General features: G+C 46.4%; 1 protein-coding gene across 1 annotated transcript; it reads left to right on the top strand.

Moving 5' to 3' along the window:
* Positions 1-11,151: 11,151 nt before the first annotated feature.
* LOC120979307 lies at positions 11,152-17,465 on the top strand. The gene is made up of 2 exons (XM_040408010.1): positions 11,152-11,676; positions 15,824-17,465. The coding sequence occupies exons 1-2, from the start codon at positions 11,284-11,286 to the stop codon at positions 16,178-16,180; spliced, it is 750 nt and encodes a 249-aa protein (XP_040263944.1). The 5' UTR covers positions 11,152-11,283; the 3' UTR covers positions 16,181-17,465.
* Positions 17,466-19,728: the final 2,263 nt, after the last annotated feature.

Below are 19,728 nucleotides of genomic sequence, written 5' to 3'. Positions count from 1 at the left end.
GACGTATGTAAAATCAGTTTTGAATACCTTGAGGGGTGTAGTTTCTTAGATGGGGTCACTTTTAGGGAGTTTCTACTCTAGGGGTGCATCAGGGGGGCTTCAAATGGGACATGGTGTAAATAAACCAGTCCATAAAAATCAGCCCTCCAAAAACCAAACGGCGCACCTTTCACTCTACGCCCCGCTGTGTGGCCGTACAGTAGTTTACGGCCACATATTTGGTGTTTCTGTAAACGGCAGAGTCAGGGCAATAAAGATACAGTCTTGTTTGGCTGTTAACCCTTGCTTTGTTAGTGGAAAAAATGGGTTAAAATGGAAAATAAGGCAAAAAAATGAAATTTTCAAATTTCATCCCCATTTGCCAATAACTCTTGTGCAACACCTAAAGGGTTAACGACGTATGTAAAATCAGTTTTGAATACCTTGAGGGGTGTAGTTTCTTAGATGGGGTCACTTTTAGGGAGTTTCTACTCTAGGGGTGCATCAGGGGGGCTTCAAATGGGACATGGTGTAAATAAACCAGTCCATAAAAATCAGCCCTCCAAAAACCAAACGGCGCACCTTTCACTCTACGCCCCGCTGTGTGGCCGTACAGTAGTTTACGGCCACATATTTGGTGTTTCTGTAAACGGCAGAGTCAGGGCAATAAAGATACAGTCTTGTTTGGCTGTTAACCCTTGCTTTGTTAGTGGAAAAAATGGGTTAAAATGGAAAATTAGACAAAAAAATGAAATTCTCAAATTTCATCCCCATTTGCCAATAACTCTTGTGCAACACCTAAAGGGTTAACGACGTATGTAAAATCAGTTTTGAATACCTTGAGGGGTGTAGTTTCTTAGATGGGGTCACTTTTAGGGAGTTTCTACTCTAGGGGTGCATCAGGGGGCTTCAAATGGGACATGGTGTAAATAAACCAGTCCATAAAAATCAGCCCTCCAAAAACCAAACGGCGCACCTTTCCCTCTACGCCCCGCTGTGTGGCCGTACAGTAGTTTACGGCCACATATTTGGTGTTTCTGTAAACGGCAGAGTCAGGGCAATAAAGATACAGTCTTGTTTGGCTGTTAACCCTTGCTTTGTTAGTGGAAAAAATGGGTTAAAATGGAAAATTAGACAAAAAAATGAAATTCTCAAATTTCATCCCCATTTGCCAATAACTCTTGTGCAACACCTAAAGGGTTAACGACGTATGTAAAATCAGTTTTGAATACCTTGAGGGGTGTAGTTTCTTAGATGGGGTCACTTTTAGGGAGTTTCTACTCTAGGGGTGCATCAGGGGGCTTCAAATGGGACATGGTGTAAATAAACCAGTCCATAAAAATCAGCCCTCCAAAAACCAAACGGCGCACCTTTCCCTCTACGCCCCGCTGTGTGGCCGTACAGTAGTTTACGGCCACATATTTGGTGTTTCTGTAAACGGCAGAGTCAGGGCAATAAAGATACAGTCTTGTTTGGCTGTTAACCCTTGCTTTGTTAGTGGAAAAAATGGGTTAAAATGGAAAATTAGACAAAAAAATGAAATTCTCAAATTTCATCCCCATTTGCCAATAACTCTTGTGCAACACCTAAAGGGTTAACGACGTATGTAAAATCAGTTTTGAATACCTTGAGGGGTGCAGTTTCTTAGATGGGGTGATTTTTGGGTGGTTTCTATTATGTAAGCCTCGCAAAGTGACTTCAGACCTGAACTGGTCCCTAAAAATTTAGTTTTTGTAAATTTCTGAAAAATTTCAAGATTTGCTTCTAAACTTCTAAGCCTTATAACATCCCCAAAAAATAAAATATCATTCCCAAAACAATTCTAACATGAAGTAGACATATGGGGAATGTAAAGTCATCAGAATTTTTGGGGGTATTACTATGTATTACAGAAGTAGAGAAACTGAAACTTTGAAATTTGCTAAATTTTTCCAAATTTTTGTTAAATTAGGTATTTTTTGGTGCAAAAAAAAATAATTTTTTGACTTCATTTTACCACTGTCATGAAGTACAATATGTGACGAAAAAACAATCTCAGAACGGCCTGGATAAGTCAAAGTGTTTTAAAGTTATCAGCACTTAAAGGGACTCTGGTCAGATTTGCAAAAAATGGCCTGGTCCTAAGGTGTAAAAAGGCTGTGTCCTTAAGGGGTTAAAGGGCTTCTGTCACCCCACAAAAATCATTATTTTTTTTTGGATAGTTATATTCCTTATAGCGCGATATAGGAGAATATAATGGTCTTACTTACTTTCATGCGGCCGTTTCTTTAGAAAACGAAGTTTTATAATATGTAAATCAGGGCTCTACCAGCAAGTAGGGCGTCTACTTGCTGGTAGCCGCAGCAGAAATCCGCCCCCTCGCCGTGTTGATTGACAGGGCCAGCCGTGATCTCCTCCTCCGGCCGGCCCTGTCAGTATTTCAAAAATCGCTCGCCTCTGTTCATTCTGCGCAGGCGCTCTGAGATGAGGAGGCTCGTCTCCTCAGCACTCCCTCAGTGCGCCTGCGCCGATGACGTCTTACATGTCTTGGTTATCTGCTTATTTAAAAAAACTAAAAAACTTCACTTTTTCTTATTCTGAGATAACATTTTGAGCTTTAGAACCAATTACTGGTTTTGCATAGAGTTGTGGACGCAAATTACAATGGTTTCAACTTACAATGTTCGTCCCAGAACCAATTAATATTGTAACTTCAGGGACAAGTGTTCTTCTCAAGGACACATGGGACCACATTCAATTCCACGAACCCTTCTCCTTACTGGAGATGTATATACACAGTAGGTCGCAGGGTCCCGAGGGAGGGGACTACTTCCACCGCCTCCTATAATGAATCCTGAGACCCCGGCAGCGGCTCCTCCACACACAAAGAACTCTTTACACTCATCTCATCATTTGCTACATCGTTCCCAAATCCCTTTATTTTATCATTATCCCGGATCTTAAATACCCAAAGACCATAACAATGGGGAGAGGAGACGCCGCTGCCAACGGGAGAGACCTACCTACAGCCTCACCTACAGAAGCTTCAGGAGATTTATCCATTAGTTTTACCCGTTATACAAATTTTGGCTCAGATCCCATTTGTCCCATGACCTCCCAAAGGAAAGGCCCCTCGAATCTATCAAAAGCTTTGGTTGCGTCTGAAGATAAAGTCTCTCCCACTCGTCTACCATCCCCCACATTGGCGTATTGGCCTCTGCAGCTTCATCTAGCCGCATGACTTTCACCTCCGTATAATATCCGACTTATATAAAGTGGCCTCCTAAATAACCTTTCTTCCCAAATTCTCTTTTCTATTCTAATTCCTATGATGTCGGCTACTATTGTGTCTTTTAACCACTTTTCAAACCAGCGCCTGGATCTGAACACTTTTGCAATTGCGAGCAATGAAAAATTTAGCATAGCCTCTGAGTTATTTAATAAAATGTATCTGTAAAGCGCCACCTGCTGTTTGTTGTTTTTCTTCTTTCTACATCAATGAAGTGGTCGCACATGCTCAGTTTCATCCTTTAACTGTCACCAGCCCTACCTTCTGTTAGAAGCTGTGACAGTTACAGGAAAGAGCTGCAACACAAAGGACACCCCCCCTGAGAAAGGACACCCCCCTGAGAAAGGACAACCCCCCTGAGAAAGGACACCCCCCCTGAGAAAAGACACACCCCCCTGAGGAAGGACACCCCCCCTGAGAAAGGACACCCCCCTGAAAAAGGACACACACCCCTTGAGAAAGGACACACCCCCTGAGAAAGGACACACCCCTTGAGAAAGGACACACCCCCTGAGAAAGGACACACCCCCCGAGAAAGGACACACACCCCTTGAGAAAGGACACACCCCCCTGAGAAAGGACACACACCCCTTGAGAAAGGACACACCCCCTGAGAAAGGACACACACCCCCGAGAAAGGACACACACCCTCGAGAAAGGACACACACCCCTGAGAAAGGACACCCCGTTCCGTTTTTTTTGCGGATAGGATGCAGACCCATTAATTTCAATAGGTCCGCAAAAAAACGCGGACAGCACACTGTGTGCTGTCCGCATCAGTATGTCCGTTCCGTTGCCCCGCAAAAAAAAATCTTCTAGTTTGCGGACAAGGATAGGCATTTTATTACAATGGATCCGCAAAAAAAAAACGGATGCCATACGGAACGTCTTCCTTTTTTTTTTGCGGATCCGCAATTTGCAGACCGCAAAACGCATACGGTCGTGTGCATGTAGCCTAATATTTATATTTATTGATTCGAGTCTTTTTTTTTTTACAAACAATTTTTATTGAAGGTTTTTCGATTTTTAACTAAAGCTAAAAGCTAATGTTATAGGGAATAAAGAAGATTTAATGCAAAATGAGAAGAAGCCTGACGCACCAGGCAAACGTATGAGAGGATTGTGCACAGACGCATGAACAGTATAGAGCGGTATTATTCACTACACCGTCCTGTTAACGGGGCCGTCATGGTCAACAGGAAGTGTTAGGCAGGAAAACCCTGATAACAGACAGGACAAACTGCGGAGAGAAGGGGGACTTGGAGGGGCTCTCGCAGGACGGCAGACACCCATAGGTGGGAGTACTGTGCACTAATGTGTGGCCGCAAGAAAATCAGAGGAGTAAGCACAGGGGGTAATATAGAGAACAGAGAGCCACGCGAGCCACCAGAGACAGACTCTTATATAGAGAGCAGGAATAGTCCGACCAAGGAGACCACATCTCCAGGAACCGATTATGACGACCTGTAGTAATGGAAATTAGTTTCTCATTAAAGGGGTTGTCCTGGAAAAGATAATGATGACTTATTCTCAGGATAAGAGGGTCCGAGTCCCAGCACCCCCCCCCCCCTCCCCCCCCCCCCCGATCAGCTGTTTCAGGGAGCCACTGCTCGCTCAGGAGCTCTGGCGATCAATTCAGGCTTCCAGACAGCTTACCAAGGACAGCGCCATATATTGTAAAGTGGCAGTGCTTGGTATTGCAGATCAGCTCCATTGAATTGAATGGGGCTGAGCTGCAACTGGACCACGTGACCGATGTATGACACATGATGTCATCTGGTGGACCCCCATACTCAGTCATCTGCTGAGAACACATGCTCAGACACCTAAAGGACACACATGCTCAGTCATCTGGTGGACACAAATGCTCAGTCATCAGGTGGATCCACACGCTCAGTCATTAGGTGGACCCACATGCTCAGTCATCTGGTGTACCCGCACGCTCAGTCATCAGGTGGATCCACACGCTCAGTCATTAGGTGGACCCACATGCTCAGGTGGACCTGTACGCCCAGTCTTCAGGTGGACCCACATGCTCAGCTGTCTGGTGGACCCACACGCTCAGCCATCTGGTGGACCCACATGCGCAGCCGTCTGGTGGACCCACACGCTCAGCCATCTGGTGGACCCACACGCTCAGCCATCTGGTGGACCCACACGCTCAGTCATCTGGTGGACCCACATGCTCAGTCATCTGGTGGACCCACGCGCTCAGTCATCAGGTGGATGCACATGCTCAGCCATCTGGTGGACATGCACGCTCAGTCATCAGGTGGACCGACATGCTCAGCCGTCTGGTGGACCCACACGCTCAGCCATCTGGTGGACCCACGCGCTCAGCCATCTGGTAGACCCACACGCTCAGTCATCTGGTGGACCCACATGCTCAGCCATCTGGTGGACCCACACGCTCAGCCATCTGGTGGACCCACGCGCTCAGTCATCAGGTGGACCGACATGCTCAGCCGTCTGGTGGACCCACACGCTCAGCCATCTGGTGGACCCACACGCTCAGCCATCTGGTAGACCCACACGCTCAGTCATCTGGTGGACCCACATGCTCAGTCATCTGATGGACCCGCACGCTCAGTTATCTTGCTTATCTGCATGCTCATTCCTCTGGTGGACACGCACGTCTTCCCCCCCTCCCTCCCCACAGCCAGGTTTCTGCATACAGATCCTCTGTTCACTGCAGGACAGTCAATAGAAATAGCTTTCAGCCTTGCTTGTTAGGGGGGAGCAGAGCCTCAGGAGGAGAATGGGAGTATAAGCAGTGGCGTCTCTAGCTTTCAAATTTTGGGGGGGCACACTGGGGGCCAGGACAAAAGTAGGGGGGGCAGCTATAACGATACATTTACACAAGTACGCTTAGAAATGCTGCAATACTTTACCCAATACCTAAAACCGCAACAGGGAAGAAAAGTCCTGCTGTCTGTGGTTTAAAAAAAAAAAAAAAAAATCACTCAGATTTCAACATGTCCTAGCTGCCTGTGGATGACACTTTTATAGGGAGGGGGATCTGTGGATGACACTGCTATGGGGGGGGGATCTGTGGATGACACATACCGTATATAGCATCTTATGCTATATGTGTCATCCACAGATCCACCCCATGACAGGGTCATCCCCATTTCCCCCTCTATAACAGTGTCATCCACAGATCCCCCTCTCTATAACAGTGTCATCCACAGATCCCCCTCTCTATAACAGTGTCATCCACAGATCCCCCTCTCTATAACAGTGTCATCCACAGATCTCCCTCCCCGCCGCTCACAGGAGTGTACATTTGACATTTCTAAACTGTAATCCATATCCTGCAGTAACTAACTTTAAATCCGGATTCAAGGGCCGCTCATCTCTACTAGTACCTTAACCTTACACCACTCGGCTAGCTTCGATAACAGGGCCAGGCTACAGCCTTCAGGCACTGCCTGTTAGTTGTTACCGAGCGAGTGCTGATTTCTGCAAGTCAGAGGATACGGATTACAGTTTAGAAGAAATGTACACTCCTGTGAGCGGTCCAGTGGCGGATCCAGAGGCTGGTCTCGGGAGGGGCACTTCCAGATTATTTTCTGTCCACCGCCACAGAACAAGGGTGCTTATAGAACAGACTCCACAGTGTAGAGGTATACTGTATATTGTGTGGCACAGTGTAGCGGTATACTGTATATTGTGTGGCACAGTGTAGAGGTATACTGTATATTGTGTGGCACAGTGTAGAGGTATACTGTATATTGTGTGGCACAGTGTAGCGGTATACTGTATATTGTGTGGCACAGTGTAGAGGTATACTGTATATTGTGTGGCACAGTGTAGAGGTATATTGTATATTGTGTGCACAGTGTAGAGGTATACTGTACATTGTGTGGCACAGTGTAGAGGTATACTGTATATTGTGGGGCACAGTGTAGAGGTATACTGTATATTGTGGGGCACAGTGTAGAGGTATACTGTACATTGTGTGGCACAGTGTAGAGGTATACTGTACATTGTGGGGCACAGTGTAGAGGTATACTGTACATTGTGGGGCACAGTGTAGCGGTATACTGTACATTGTGGGGCACAGTGTAGAGGTATACTGTATATTGTGTGGCACAGTGTAGCGGTATACTGTATATTGTGTGGCACAGTGTAGCGGTATACTGTATATTGTGTGGCACAGTGTAGAGGTATACTGTATATTGTGTGGCACAGTGTAGAGGTATACTGTACATTGTGTGGCACAGTGTAGAGGTATACTGTACATTGTGGGGCACAGTGTAGCGGTATACTGTACATTGTGGGGCACAGTGTAGGCTATATGTGTATAACAAACATATTTCACATGAAAACTTACAGTTACTTGGCTTGGCCCTTGGGGATCTCGGACGCCACTTCACCACATTGGCCGGGGGCTCGGCGGAGCTGATGTTCTGTTTCATCCTAATGAGAAAGATTTCATAATAAGGATTTGGAGAAGGGGCAGAGGGATAGCAGAGCAGGGAGAGGCCGGTGCTGCTACTAGGGGGCTCATACCATAGGGGAGTAATAAAGCCCACCTTAATGCCCCCCCAGTAGAAATAATTCTCCTTATAATGTGACAGTGCAAAAATACCCCCTTGTAATGCCCCCAGGTGAGCTAATGTCCCCATAATGGGCCAGTGTAAAATACCCCTATATAGTGCCCCCAGTAAATGCCCCCATAGTGCTCCTCTCCCCCTTCCCTCCTAGTGCCCCCCATAATGTACCAGTATAAAATGCCCCATATATAGTGCCCCAGTAGATGCCCTCAGTGTCCCCCATAATTTGCAAGTATAAAATACCCCTTCTTAGTGCCCCGGTAGATGACTCCATAGTACTCCTCTCCCCCCTTCCCCATAGTACCCACCATAATTTGTCCCAGTATAAAATGCTACTGTACAGAGCCCCCCATATAAAATACCCCTTCTTTGTGGCCTCAGTAGATGCCCCTATAGTGCCCACCAATAACGTGCCAGTAACAAGTGCCCCCATCACGTGCCAATAACAAGACCCCTCCATCACGTGCCAGTAATAAGCTGCCCCCTCCAATGTGCCAGTAATAAGCTGCCCCCTCCAATGTGCCAGTAATAAGCTGCCCCCCCAATGTGCCAAGAATAAGCTGCCTCCCCCCCCCATGTGCCAAGAATAAGCTGCCTCCCCCCCCCCCCATGTGCCAAGAATAAGCTGCCTCCCCCCCCCCCATGTGCCAAGAATAAGCTGCCTCCCCCCCCCCATGTGCCAAGAATAAGCTGCCCCCCCCCCCCCCCATGTGCCAAGAATAAGCTGCCTCCCCCCCCCCCCCCATGTGCCAAGAATAAGCTGCCTCCCCCCCCCCATGTGCCAAGAATAAGCTGCCTCCCCCCCCCATGTGCCAAGAATAAGCTGCCTCCCTCCCCCATGTGCCAATAACACTGTTGTAAAAAAAAAAATCATACTTACCTCTATGTCAGCGATGCGATGCAGGCCTCTTCTTCCGGCCTGTGTCCCGCGCTGTATGGCTCCGCCTGCGGCCTCTGATAGGCTGCCGGCCTAGTGCCTGCAGCCTATCAGAGAAAGGGGAAGGGACACGCCTCTCCCTCCCCTGCCGCAGCACACAGGCCGGCAGATGAATATGGAGATGAGCGCAAAGGAAGCGCTCATCTCCCTGGCTGTGCCCGACTGCGGCGGCTAACTTGGGGGGGCACGGGCATTTTAGTTGGGGGGGCACAGCATGATGTAGGGGGGGCCGTGGCCCCCTCTGGCCCCCCCCTGGCGACGCCACTGAGTATAAGTAAGAACAGTCCTTCAGCAAGGAGTGCAAAAAGGGACTATAACGTTGGCTGCCGGGGGGGGGGGGGGGGGGGGTTGCAGGAAACCGATCATGTTCAGAGCCCATTCCTCAGCAACTTCATTGGGGGACACATAAATTGTGTTAAAAAAATCTGTAAATTACATTAAAACTGCCATAAACAGCCTTTCAGGACTTTTGTTATGAAATCATTAAAAGGGTTGTCCCACTTCATTAAATAGGGTTACATTAAATCATTGCCCCCCACTGAACATTTCTTATAATACATGTAATTAAAAAAAACATAGCATTCAGCCTAAAAACGCTCCTTTCACTCCCCTTTGTTTGTGCTGGTATCCCATGGATACGGCCACATCTCGCCGGCCGCATCCATGCCGCACCTGCGCACTGGTATCTATTGCGATCCTGCAGCCGGCCTCTCACTCACACTGTGAGCGCGCACGTCGCATAGTTTTGCGCATGCGCGGGCGCCCGATCATAGCAGTGTATTACTGTTTTCCGGCAGCAGGAGGGAGCGCACGGCGTCATAGCAACCGAGGACGCCGTGCTCTCTGGTGCCCAGAAGGAGTCCAGGCGGCAATCCACAGATCCCCCTACCCCATAAGTGCCATCCACAGATCCCCCCCCCCCATAAGTGCCATCCACAGATGCCCCCCCCCCATAAGTGCCATCCACAGATGCCCCCCCCATAAGTGCCATCCACAGATCCCCCCACCCCATAAGTGCCATCCACAGATGCCCCCCCCATAAGTGCCATCCACAGATGCCCCCCCCATAAGTGCTATCCACAGATGCCCCCCCCCATAAGTGCCATCCACAGATGCCCCCCCATAAGTGCCATCCACAGATGCCCCCCCATAAGTGCCATCCACAGATGCCCCCCCATAAGTGCCATCCACAGATGCCCCCCCATAAGTGCTATCCACAGATGCCCCCCCCCATAAGTGCCATCCACAGATGCCCCCCCATAAGTGCTATCCACAGATGCCCCCCCCATAAGTGCCATCCACAGATGCCCCCCCATAAGTGCCATCCACAGATGCCCCCCCATAAGTGCCATCCACAGATGCTCCCCCCCCCATAAGTGCCATCCACAGATGCTCCCCCCCATAAGTGCCATCCACAGATGCCCCCCCCCCATAAGTGCCATCCACAGATGCTCCCCCCATAAGTGCCATCCACAGATGCCCCCCATAAGTGCCATCCACAGATGCTCCCCCCCATAAGTGCCATCCACAGATGCTCCCCCCCATAAGTGCCATCCACAGATGCCCCCCCCATAAGTGCCATCCACAGATGCCCCCCCATAAGTGCCATCCACAGATGCCCCCCCCCATAAGTGCCATCCACAGATGCCCCCCCCCCCCATAAGCTGGGTAATAGGTCAGTGATAATATCAGACACCGGGAAAGCTGGGTAATAAGTCTATAAGACTTATTACCCAGCTTTCCCGGTGTACAATATTATTACAGACTTATTACCCAGCTTTCCCGGTGTAGAATAATATTGTACACCGGGAAAGCTGGGTAATAAGTCAGTGATAATATCCGACACCGGGAAAGCTGGGTAATAAGTCAGTGATAATATCAGACACCGGGAAAGCTGGGTAATAAGTCAGTGATAATATCAGACATCGGGAAAGCTGGGTAATAAGTCTGTGATTGTATCGGACATCGGGAAAGCTGGGTAATAAGTCAGTGAATATATCTATCTATATCTAGCACAGATCATATGGCTACTAGCTAACATGCAATTGGGCTGTAGTGATTTATTGTTTTTGCTGCACAGAATGGGTTTGTAACACAGGTTTTATGTGTAAAAGTGAATTAGAATGCAGGACAGCCACCAGTTACTACATTAGTTCACTAGCATTGGTCAGTGGTCACTGAGTGATTGCCCAGCAGGGGGATGGGCTTTACATACTCTGCAGGCTGCCAGAATGATGACTCATCCACATGAAGAGCAGCAAGGACTGAGCTCTCAGGGTGAGTCATGAGGAGGCATGGCCTTCACTCAACTGCCTGAGCCAAACCAGGAAGTTTTCAGGACATTTACTGCTCGTAAGATTGAAAAAGCAAAGTGGGACAACCCCTTTAAGGGGTTAAAGTCCGGAAATTGTGACCTCCTCAGCACATCCCATCCGAATATGAAAGGAAGTGGTGAGTGCAGAAACCGCTTTGTCTCCGTCAGATTTTCATCATTTCTCATCAGCCGTTAGAAGCAACATCCAGATCTCCTCCACATCTCTATGAAGATGTCTTCTCCCGAGAAGAGACCGAGCCTCGTCCATCTGCAGAGGCTTCGCACCCCGGCTCTGATTGTCCTGCTGCTCTTCTTGGAGACGCTGCTGGGGTTGAGGTTTGAGTGTCCTGAGCTAGAAGAAACGAGGATCGTCTACTGCCTCCTGTATTTATTCCTGTCGGCATCTTTCTTAGTTATTTCTAATTTACTGCTCAGATCAAGAAGAACTTCCAGTGCGTCTCTACCACCACCGGATGCCCATATTATGTATCTCATCATAGAACTCGGGAAAGCTCCTCTGATCTGGGTCTTCATCATTCTGCTCAATCAGGAGTTTCTCTCCTGCCTCTTTAGAAATGTGCACCCTGTTATACAACGTCGGCTCTTCCCTTCCTTACAGGTGAGTATTACTGAGGGGGTGATAGGCCAAAAGGAAACCGCTTATCTTGTATCTGACAATGACGGCTGCTTGAATATTTGTGATCATAAATTTGATTTACTGTAAACTTACATCAAATTTTTACACAAGTCCTTAAAGGGCTTCTGTCACCCCACTAAAGTGATTTTTTTTTTTTTGGCCTAGTTAAATTAGTTATATAGCGATATATTAAAATATAATAGTGTTCCTTACTTTGATCCAGCAGTTTATTCAAAAAACGAAGTTTTATCATATGCAAATTCCGTCTCTACCAGCAAGTAGGGCGGCTACTTGCTGGTAGCTGCTGCAGAAATCCGCCCCCTCCTCTTGTTGATTGACAGGGCCAGCCGGGATCTCCTCCTCCGGCCAGCCCTGTCGGCTTTTCAAAAATCGCGCGCCCGTGTTGAATCTGCGCAGGCGCTCTGAGATGAGGAGGCTCGTCTCCTCAGAGCTCCCTCAGTGCGCCTGCACCGATGACATCATCGAAATAGAAGACGTGGGGTGACAGAAACCCTTTAAAGTAAAAAAAGAACCAAATCAAACAAATAAGTCATAAATAATAGACCCGGAGGAAAATGCTCCAATATCACATGTCTGTGAGCGGTAAAAGTATGTGAACCCCTGCTTTCAGTATTTGGTGTGACCCCTTTGTTTCTGGTAATTGTTGATTAGTCCTACACATCGAATTAGAGGAATTCTAACATGTCCAGCATGTTGACAACAGCTTTGGAGGAGAAATTGATCAACAGGTCAGAGTTCTCTTTCCTATTACCAGAACATCCCATTTTGGCTACATTTTATATCCTACTGAAAATACATACAGGGACTAGCCCCTGAAGGGTAGACCTATTGTGTCAGGGGTAGGTAGCCTGACGACCAACGTGAGCACATACAGTACAGACCAAGAGTTTGGACACACCTTCTCATTCAAAGAGTTTTCTTTATTTTCATGACTATGAAGGCATCAAAACTATGAATTAACACATGTGGAATTATATACATAACAAACAAGTGTGAAACAACTGAAAATAGGTCATATTCTAGGTTCTTCAAAGTAGCCACCTTTTGCTTTGATTACTGCTTTGCACACTCTTGGCATTCTCTTGATGAGCTTCAAGAGGTAGTCCCCTGAAATGGTCTTCCAACAGTCTTGAAGGAGTTCCCAGAGACGCTTAGCACTTGTTGGCCCTTTCGCCTTCACTCTGCGGTCCAGCTCACCCCAAACCATCTCGATTGGGTTCAGGTCCGGTGACTGTGGAGGCCAGGTCATCTGGCGCAGCACCCCATCACTCTCCTTCATGGTCAAATAGCCCTTACTTTCAAAGTTTTCCCAATTTTTCGGCTGACTGACTGACCTTCATTTCTTAAAGTAATGATGGCCACTCGTTTTTCTTTACTTTCTTTACTGCTTTTTTCTTGCCATAATACTAATTCTAACAGTCTATTCAGTAGGACTATCAGCTGTGTATCCACCTGACTTCTCCTCAACGCAACTGATGGTCCCAACCCCATTTATAAGGTAAGAAATCCCACTTATTAAACCTGACAGGGCACACCTGTGAAGTGAAAACAATTTCAGGGGACTACCTCTTGAAGCTCATCAAGAGAATGCCAAGAGTGTGCAAAGCAGTAATCAAAGCAAAAGGTGGCTACTTTGAAGAACCTAGAATATTACATATTTTCAGTTGTTTCACACTTGTTTGTTATGTATATAATTCCACATGTGTTAATTTATAGTTTTGATGCCTTCATAGTCATGAAAATAAAGAAAACTCTTTGAATGAGAAGGTGTGTCCAAACTTTTGGTCTGTACTGTATGTTGACACCATCTTAAGACCATTTGTGGTTAGAGACACAATTAAGGTACTTAAGAGACTTGATGGTATCCACTGTGACAAAGGGACCTTCAAGGCTAGCCTCGATGTAGAGGCACTCTACAGCTTCATTGCACCTTATCTGGGCTGTAGAGCAGTGCACACCTTCATACAACAGGGAGGGGATCACCTCTCTAGACATAATGTATTTGTCGAGAATCTTACCAAGTTCATTCTTGAACATAGCGTTTACCAAGCAGATCTTCCACCACCTCAGAGGTATGGCCATGGGCAGTGCCTGTGCCCCCACTCATGCCACTCTATCTCTTCCTGGGCATGAATCCGGTACATAGATGACATTTTGCTGCTATGGAACGCTGATTAGAACGAATTCAAGGAGTTTGTTTCCATACTGAACCATAACCAATTGGGCCTCTTTTTTTACATCAGAAATCGATGCTGTCAGTATATCATCTTTGGATCTATCACCATCAACAGCACTGGCAAAATAACTGCAAACATGTACGGCAAAAGCACTGCAACAAACAGCTTGCTGCTTTGGGATAGTGGACATCCTATAACCCTAAAGTGCGGTTTTCCAGAGCCCGCAGAAATTCACCCGAATTCACGGATTTCAGAAAAGACCTAAAAGCACGGTTTAGTAGGAGAGATAGGGATGGGGCTGTGACAACTTTTCAGTCACCCAGAGAGGTTGGTTGTCACTGGTAAAATGAGATGTGTTATGGATAGGGGGAAAAAAGGTCAAGGGTTAGTCGACGACAACCCTGAAGTAAATTCAGGTGGAGTCAGAGATTAACTGGCAGGACACCAAAGGGTGGATCTGGAGATTTATTTTTGATGGAAGGTGAGAATATAGACAGTGTAAAATGGGGTGTTCAGGGTGTAGAGAGGGTGCCAATGATGGTCACCTATGTGCGGAGACCCGCTACATCATAGGTAAAAGACAAAGAAGGGTGAGGCATATATGTAAAAACATATGCACCTAAAAAAGGGACCACACTGTTGGCGCCAGTCTATTCATCCCAACTGGAAATGGTGCTACGATTTCCTTAAAAATGGCAGATTATCGCACAGGAGTACGTGTAGTAGACCAGATAGAGTGGTATACCCGTACCGGTCTATGACCATGGACAGCTATCCGTGGTTTCCCTGAGCTCACGTTCAGTCCACAGCGTAATAACGGCCAAACATTAAAAACCAATGGAAGATAAAACCAATGGAAGATGAAATTAAAATGAAATTTAACTCACTCCACTTTTTAATGAGCAAAGGACTAAAACCGAAAAGAGGAGGTCCATAGGAGATCGCTGGCCGGCGGCGCATATTTACGTGCCTCGCCTCCTTCCCACATAATTTTGAAGCGCATGCGCACAAACCCCCCGTGCGCTCCAGCTATGCACTCCACGGACCAGAGGTCGGTCCACTTCCGGTTTGCGGCCACAATCCTCCAGCCGTACCCTCCTCCTCTGACTCCATATTCGCCAAGACAGCGTTAGAAGCGATATTTATGAATTTACATAGGGGGGCTATTGTTAAAGAAGCCCTCTATGGACATTTAATTATGTTTTATTTTTAAATAAACGAGTGCGTTCCACCGTGAAACGCATCACTCCCGATACCGGAAGTGACGCTACAGATCCACTTCCTGGCGCTCTTTTTCCCTGCTCCTGTCTGTTGCATGTGTATATAAATCCTGCCACATCATTATTGTTTACTACTGCTCCTGAGGAAGGGGTTCTTGATGGCCCCGAAACGCGCTGAGCTACACTAGTACCGTCCAAAAGACTGCTGCTTCTTCCTAAGATTCTACAGGTGATCCAGGCGAGGGAGGTGGTTTTATCCCACAAGACTCTTCCTTGGTGAAGTGAGTTCAATTTAATTTTAATTTCATCTTCCATTGGTTTTATCTTCCATTGGTTTTTAATGTTTGGCTGTTATTACGCTGTGGACTGAACGTGGGCTAGTGGCATCCCGAATCTCTCAGGGAAACCACGGATAGCTGTCCATGGTCATAGACCGGTACAGATATACCGCTCTATCTGGTCTACTACACGTACTCCTGTGCGATAATCTGCCATCTCCGGTTGGGATGAATAGACTGGCGCCAACAGTGTGGTCACTTATTTAGGTGTATATGTTTTTACATATATGCCTCACCCTTCTTTGTCTTTTAAAAATGAGATGTGGACAGAGAAGAGGACCTGCACTAAGCCCGGAAGGATTGTCTGCTGGGTGGAGTCACCCTTTAAGTTTTCCTCCTTTGTTGTAAATCTGCTACGTTTTATTCCTTACAGATTTGTGGCCTTGTGCTCCTGGTTCTGTGCGTGACGCTGGATTATTATTCACCGCGCTTCCCCTTTCTACAGAAGCACCTGCAGTACTATAATCGCAGGCGGCATGAAGAGCTCGTCCTGCGGGATATTGAGGTTGTCGTCCAGGAGGCGGCCGATGAGAAGAGGAAGGCTTATGTTCAATCTATGATCGGTCCACATCTGGGTGAATTAAACCCTGAAGACCCAGGGATGGCGGATGTGATGTTACACCTCATACAGCAATATCAGGCCAAGGTGCAGCAGGGATTGGCAGGCGAGAGAAGGGCGGAGCCTACAGAGCAAGTGGGGCAAAGTGAGGGTCTGCTGCAGACCCCGTAGGCGAGCAAAGCTAACCACACCAGCAATCATACGGTATATCACTAACTACAGCCCGGGTGCACTCCGTGCGGAATATGTTGGTGCTATATAAGTAAAATAAATACGTGTAAAGCAGAATCATTGTATGGTCTTAATGTTTTCAAGATCTCTTATTGCTGTCAGGAAATGATAGCATTCCTTTTCCTATTACCTGTTCAGAGCAGACACGTCTCACAGCTGAGGGTTTGTTACAGTTACATCTATCAGTGCTTTGTGCTCACTGTGTTTATACTGAAGCCACCAAAGAAGTTGGGGTAGGAAAAAAAGTCCCTGTGGTGTCCCTGCCTAAAAGCAGAACACCTGCCCCAACAGGGGCAACTCCACTTCTCAATGTCACCTAAATGGCCCTTCTAGTTTCCTCCAAGACTTTGTTCTTGTCCCAACGTGTTTCTCCTTTTAGATAGATTCTCCTCAGGGGACCAAAGGTAGAGGCAAGATGGTCATGATAGTGGCGGCATCAACATGGTGGCGGGTACTCTGCTTTTAGGCAGGGTTACTGTCAGTAAACACAGGGACTTTTCTTCATCCACCCCAACTTCTTTGGAGGCATCAGTATATTTTTGAACCTTGGTACAACAGAACAGAAAAGCCACGGTTTAACCCCTGCATTGGGGCTTCATCGGGTTTCTCTTGGCATTGTTTGTTGGCCACCACTGTTGATCTCTGGGCTACTGATACTTCTCTCAGTGATGGAGAGTACTGATACCGAGTACTGATACTGGGGCTGATTCAGAGAGTCATCATCCTGTAAAAGCCACCAGGATACTGGTTCCAAGTGTGAAGGCACAAAAACACCACCCACAGCAACCAAGCACAAACATCACGAGACCCTGAAGACACTGAATACAAAAAGCTTCTGTATATATAATTTAATAAAAGGTCAAATTGCACTTCAAACATGGGGCTCATTTGGATCAAGCAAGGTGAGATGGAGAGAGGAGGTACCCCCCCCCCCCTCCCGGGATATAATAGGAGAGAATGCCAGTCTACAACTGTTCTGTGACCCGTGCAGAGGGAGGGCGAGCTGTGACCATCACCTACTGACTGCTATGGAGAGTGTAGTGGGCATGCTGGGGGGGGGGGGGGGCACACTGCGACCATCATCAATTCACTTCTGTCAGAGATCGTGGTTGGCATGACCTGTGACCCTTGAAAAGGTCGTTGTGCATGGAGGGGATTAAGGTGAGCTGTGATCATCATCTACTGACCCTATCCAATTACATACCTCCCAACATTGTAAACAAACAAAGAGCAAAACATAACTATACACCTAATCCCACCCAGTCCCCTTAATGCCCCTACATAGTAATTATTCCCCCTTCATGCCACCGCACAGTATTCATGCCCACATTTTGCCTCCTTCACAGAATTATGCCCAGCTGTGCCCCCAGTAATATGCCCAGTTATGTGCCCCCAGTAATATGCCCAGTTATGTGCCCCCAGTAATATGCCCAGTTATGTGCCCCAAGTAATATGCCCAGTTATGTGCCCCCAGTAATATGCCAAGTTATGTGCCCCCAGTAATATGCCAAGTTATGTGCCCCCAATAATATGCCCAGCTGTGCCCCCAGTAATATGCCCAGTTATGTGCTCCCAGTAATATGCCCAGTTATGTGCCCCCAGTAATATGCCCAGTTATGTGCCCCAGTAATATGCCCAGTTATGTGCCCTAGTAATATGCCCAGCTGTGCCCCCAGTAATATGCCCAGTTATGTGCCCCAGTAATATGCCCAGCTGTGCCCCCAATAATATGCCCAGCTGTGCCCCCAGTAATATACCCAGCTGTGCCCCCAGTAATATTCCCAGTTATGTGCCCCCAATAATATGCCAAGTTATGTGCCCCCAGTAATATGCCCACATTGTGCCCCCAGTAATATGTTCACATTGTGCCCCCCCCCCAGTAATATGCTCGCATTGTGCCCCCAGTAATATGTTCACATTGTGCCCCCCCAGTAATATACCCACATTGTGCCCCTCACAGAATGTAAAACAATAAACACCACATACTTGCCTTCTTCCTAGCAGCAGCAGGAGGACATTGGCTGCTCTGGTCTGTGAAGGAGGCGGAGCCGAGGCTGACTGCCAGCCAGCCCCTCCCCCGCACAGACCAGAGGTGTGGAGTGTCATATATCTTCTATATGAAAAGAATTTTCATATAAAAGAGAGGATAAAAAAATATAAAAATATATTATCCTTCAGGCGGACATAAAAAACGCCTCTAAGTTCTTTTATCAAGTATCTTAATTTGATTTGTGCAAGCAGTGAAACAGAGGAACAATTGTATATGCAAAAATTATATAATCGTTTATTATAAAAACAAAGAATATAGAAACAATACAACTGCAAAACAAATGATGAAGTTACAACGTAACACCCAAAATGTACCACACGGTGGTGTGAACACACCCCTATCTGATCAGCACAGTATGATTTATTGATTCATGACAACCAGTGTCATACTTTTAACAAACGGACTCATATACCAAGAGAAACTTAGGATCTTCTGTTATCAAACAGGCAATAACAATAAAACACGGATTTACAGGAAAATAACTGTTATCCCTTGACTCTGTTTTCCTATGACCAATCAAAAATATATGATATCAATATGATAAAATATTCAACTCGGCAATCAGACTAAGGAAAATAACTTCCCAAGGATTTGGTCCTCTTTTCAAATAATGTCAGATCTTCCATTAACAATATGCATCTTTGCTAAGAGAATAATCAGCATTATGGAGGCACCTAACACTATATATTCCCACAATATGGGAACTCTTGGCTATATACCGAGAGAAATATCTTATTAATATCATGAGTAGTAGGCAAAATATACGTTACCGGGTCAAAGATAGACAGAGTTCTGATGGGACCAGTTCTGAGGAACTTTCCTAGTAATCCAAAAAGAATAATCCAAGTTTCTTCTGGTAAAGTTTTTCTTTTTGATTGAATGAATGGATGGATCAATGGATATATGGATCTTTTCTCTAGCTTTCTTTTTTTTCTCTTGCTACCCTCATGTTACTCTGCACACGAGTAATTATTCCCCCCCTTATCTAAGAATCATCCCCTTTAGATTATGGATTCCCAATCAGGTAGGGTGGGTGTATTCGCATGCTAATAACATCATGACGTTATCTCAACTCCTAATATGGTATTAGAACAAATAATGAAATAATATAATGTTGCCCATCTGCCTCCAGATGGCACTGCGGTACTGTAGGTGAATGTAACAACTTTTTAAGCATTAAAATTAAATATCTAATAATACTTTCACAGGACCTCATTGACCTTTCTACCATAATCCACTGAGGAAGGTCTTTTCCTTACACTTGTAATTACCTATATCCTGGACTTGTTGGAGTTGACTGTCTTCTCCTATCTTTTTGAAATATGGGTTGACTTGATGAAAATTTTATGTAGCGGCTTTGATGCTGGGCATCGGAACTTGTAGATTTCACTTATCTACATCCATGAATAACTATGTTTTGGAATCCAATTAACTTAAA

The sequence above is a fragment of the Bufo bufo genome, chromosome 9 (genome assembly GCF_905171765.1).
Source record: "Bufo bufo chromosome 9, aBufBuf1.1, whole genome shotgun sequence".
NCBI classification, from domain to species: Eukaryota; Metazoa; Chordata; class Amphibia; order Anura; family Bufonidae; genus Bufo; species Bufo bufo.
The sequence above is the reverse complement of the archived record's forward strand: the minus strand, read 5'-3'. Positions and strand labels throughout refer to the sequence as shown.